At 55.6% G+C, this 1,954-nt stretch overlaps 1 protein-coding gene across 1 annotated transcript in view; it reads right to left on the bottom strand.

The window, feature by feature from the left end:
- The window catches only part of CACNA1H (calcium voltage-gated channel subunit alpha1 H), a 159,828-nt gene that overhangs the window by 70,945 nt on the left and 86,929 nt on the right, over positions 1-1,954 (bottom strand). Inside the window, 1 exon segment of the mRNA XM_017734278.1 lies at positions 1-62. Coding sequence (XP_017589767.1) covers positions 1-62 — 62 coding nt within the window.

Here is a 1,954-nt window from a genome sequence, read left to right as displayed (position 1 = left end):
GGGGCTGGGCGGCCCCCCGGCGGGGCCCACCCCCACCAGCCGGCTGGGCGTCCGGCGGAGACCTGCGAGGGACAAGGGCACCGTGAGCCACTGAGAGACACTGCTGAGAGCCACCATGCTCTGAGGGCCACTGAGAGCCACCACACACCAAGAGCCACCACTGAGAGCCACTGTGAGACACCACTGAGCACCACCAGGCACTGGCAGCGACCATGGGCCACCACATGCTGGAGGACATTGCATGGTGGAAGAAACTGTGCACCGAGAGCCACTGTGAGTCACTGTGAGCCATCATGCCCCAAAAGCGACTGTGAACAACCGAGGGCTACCGAGAGCCACCATGGGCCACCTAGAGCTACTGTGAGTCGCTGTGAGTCACTGAGAGCCACCACATGCCAGGAGACATCATGCATAGTGAGCCACTGCATGCCGGGAGCAACTGCGCATCAAAGCCACCGAGAGCCACCGCGTGCTGCGATTAACCCCAAGTTGGGTGACATCATGCACTGGGAGCCACTGGGAGCCACCAAAAGCCACTGGGAGCCACCAAAAGCCTCTGCACACCAAGAGCCATCACGCACTGAGAGCCACCGTGAGCCACCATGAGCCACCACGCAGCTTGGCACAGGGAACACTCCGGGTGTCAGCAGCTCCTGCCACATCCTCAATAAAGGCAATCCCAGGATCGTTACGGTTGGAAGAGACCTTCAAGGTCATCGAGTCCAACCTGGGACTGATCACTGCCAGCCCATTAAACTGCGTTGGGAAGTGCCAGGTCTGCTTGGGTTCTGAACACTCGCAGGGATGGTCCCTCCCCCACTGCCCTGGGCAGCCCATTCCAAAGTTTAAACATCCTTTCAGTGAAGGAATTTTCCCAACATCCAACCTGAACCTCCCCTGGCACAACTGGAGCTCATTCCCTCTTGTCCCGTTGTTCCCTGGGAACAGAGCTGAGCCCCCCCGGCTGCCTCCTTCTGCCAGGGAGTTGTGGAGAGTGAGAAGGTTCCCCCTGAGCCTCCTTTTCTCCAGGCTGAGCCCCACAACTGCTCCTCACAGGAATTATTCTCCAGAGCCTACAAAAGCCTTCCAGCCATTCATCCTCCCAAGCAGCTCTGGTTTGGCCTCCTTTTCCCCTCTTGGTCCCTTTTCCCACCCTCTCCCCGCTCCATGGGCTCTCATTTTGTGTCCCAGGCTGAGGGAGGAGTGACTGGCCCACCTCTCCCATTCAATTAGTCCTGATTATCCCTGAGCAGGCTCCCATCATTAACGATCTCTCAGCACTATCAAGCTGTTCCACCCAATTTAGCCACTGCTGCCATTTAGTTCCTAATGAGCAGGGAGAGGGAGAAGGGACCAAAGGTGGCTGCAGACCACGGATCACAGCTCGGAGAGTCACGGAGTCCCCTCAGTCTCCTTCAGCCTTTAATAAAGCTCAGGTGGATCCGTTGCCTGAGGCTTAGGGGGGTTTAAAATCAAACACGTGTTTTGCGGTGTGAGGAGAAATTCAGACTGTCCTGGAGCCAGGGAATGGAAGGACAGGGACAAGAGTAACTGGGATGATTTGGGTGGAACAGCAGCCAGATTTGATTTCCTCATATTTAGGAATCCAATTCATAAGCCTCCTCATATGTAGGAACCTTATTCTTAGTCTCCTTATATTTAGGAACCAGGTATTAATGGCAGGAAAAACCCCTGTAGCGGGAGCACACTACTGGGAACACGGGATCCTTCCCTCAAAATGCCATTTCAGCACCAGTTCCTTGGGCTTCAGGGATAAAAGGCAAAGGCACAATTTTCCCCTCTCATAGAACCATGGAAAAGACCTCTAAGGACACCGAGTCCATTAACCTAGCACCACTAAACCACATCTGTAAGTGCCACATCCACATGTCCCCGTCCGGAGGTGGCACGGGGACCACTTGGATCAGTTTTGGGGAGCCCAGGCTAAAAGCAG

This window comes from Corvus brachyrhynchos, unplaced genomic scaffold (assembly GCF_000691975.1).
Source record: "Corvus brachyrhynchos isolate BGI_N302 unplaced genomic scaffold, ASM69197v1 scaffold5, whole genome shotgun sequence".
Taxonomy (NCBI): Eukaryota; Metazoa; Chordata; class Aves; order Passeriformes; family Corvidae; genus Corvus; species Corvus brachyrhynchos.
This window is presented reverse-complemented; position numbering and strand designations above follow the sequence as displayed.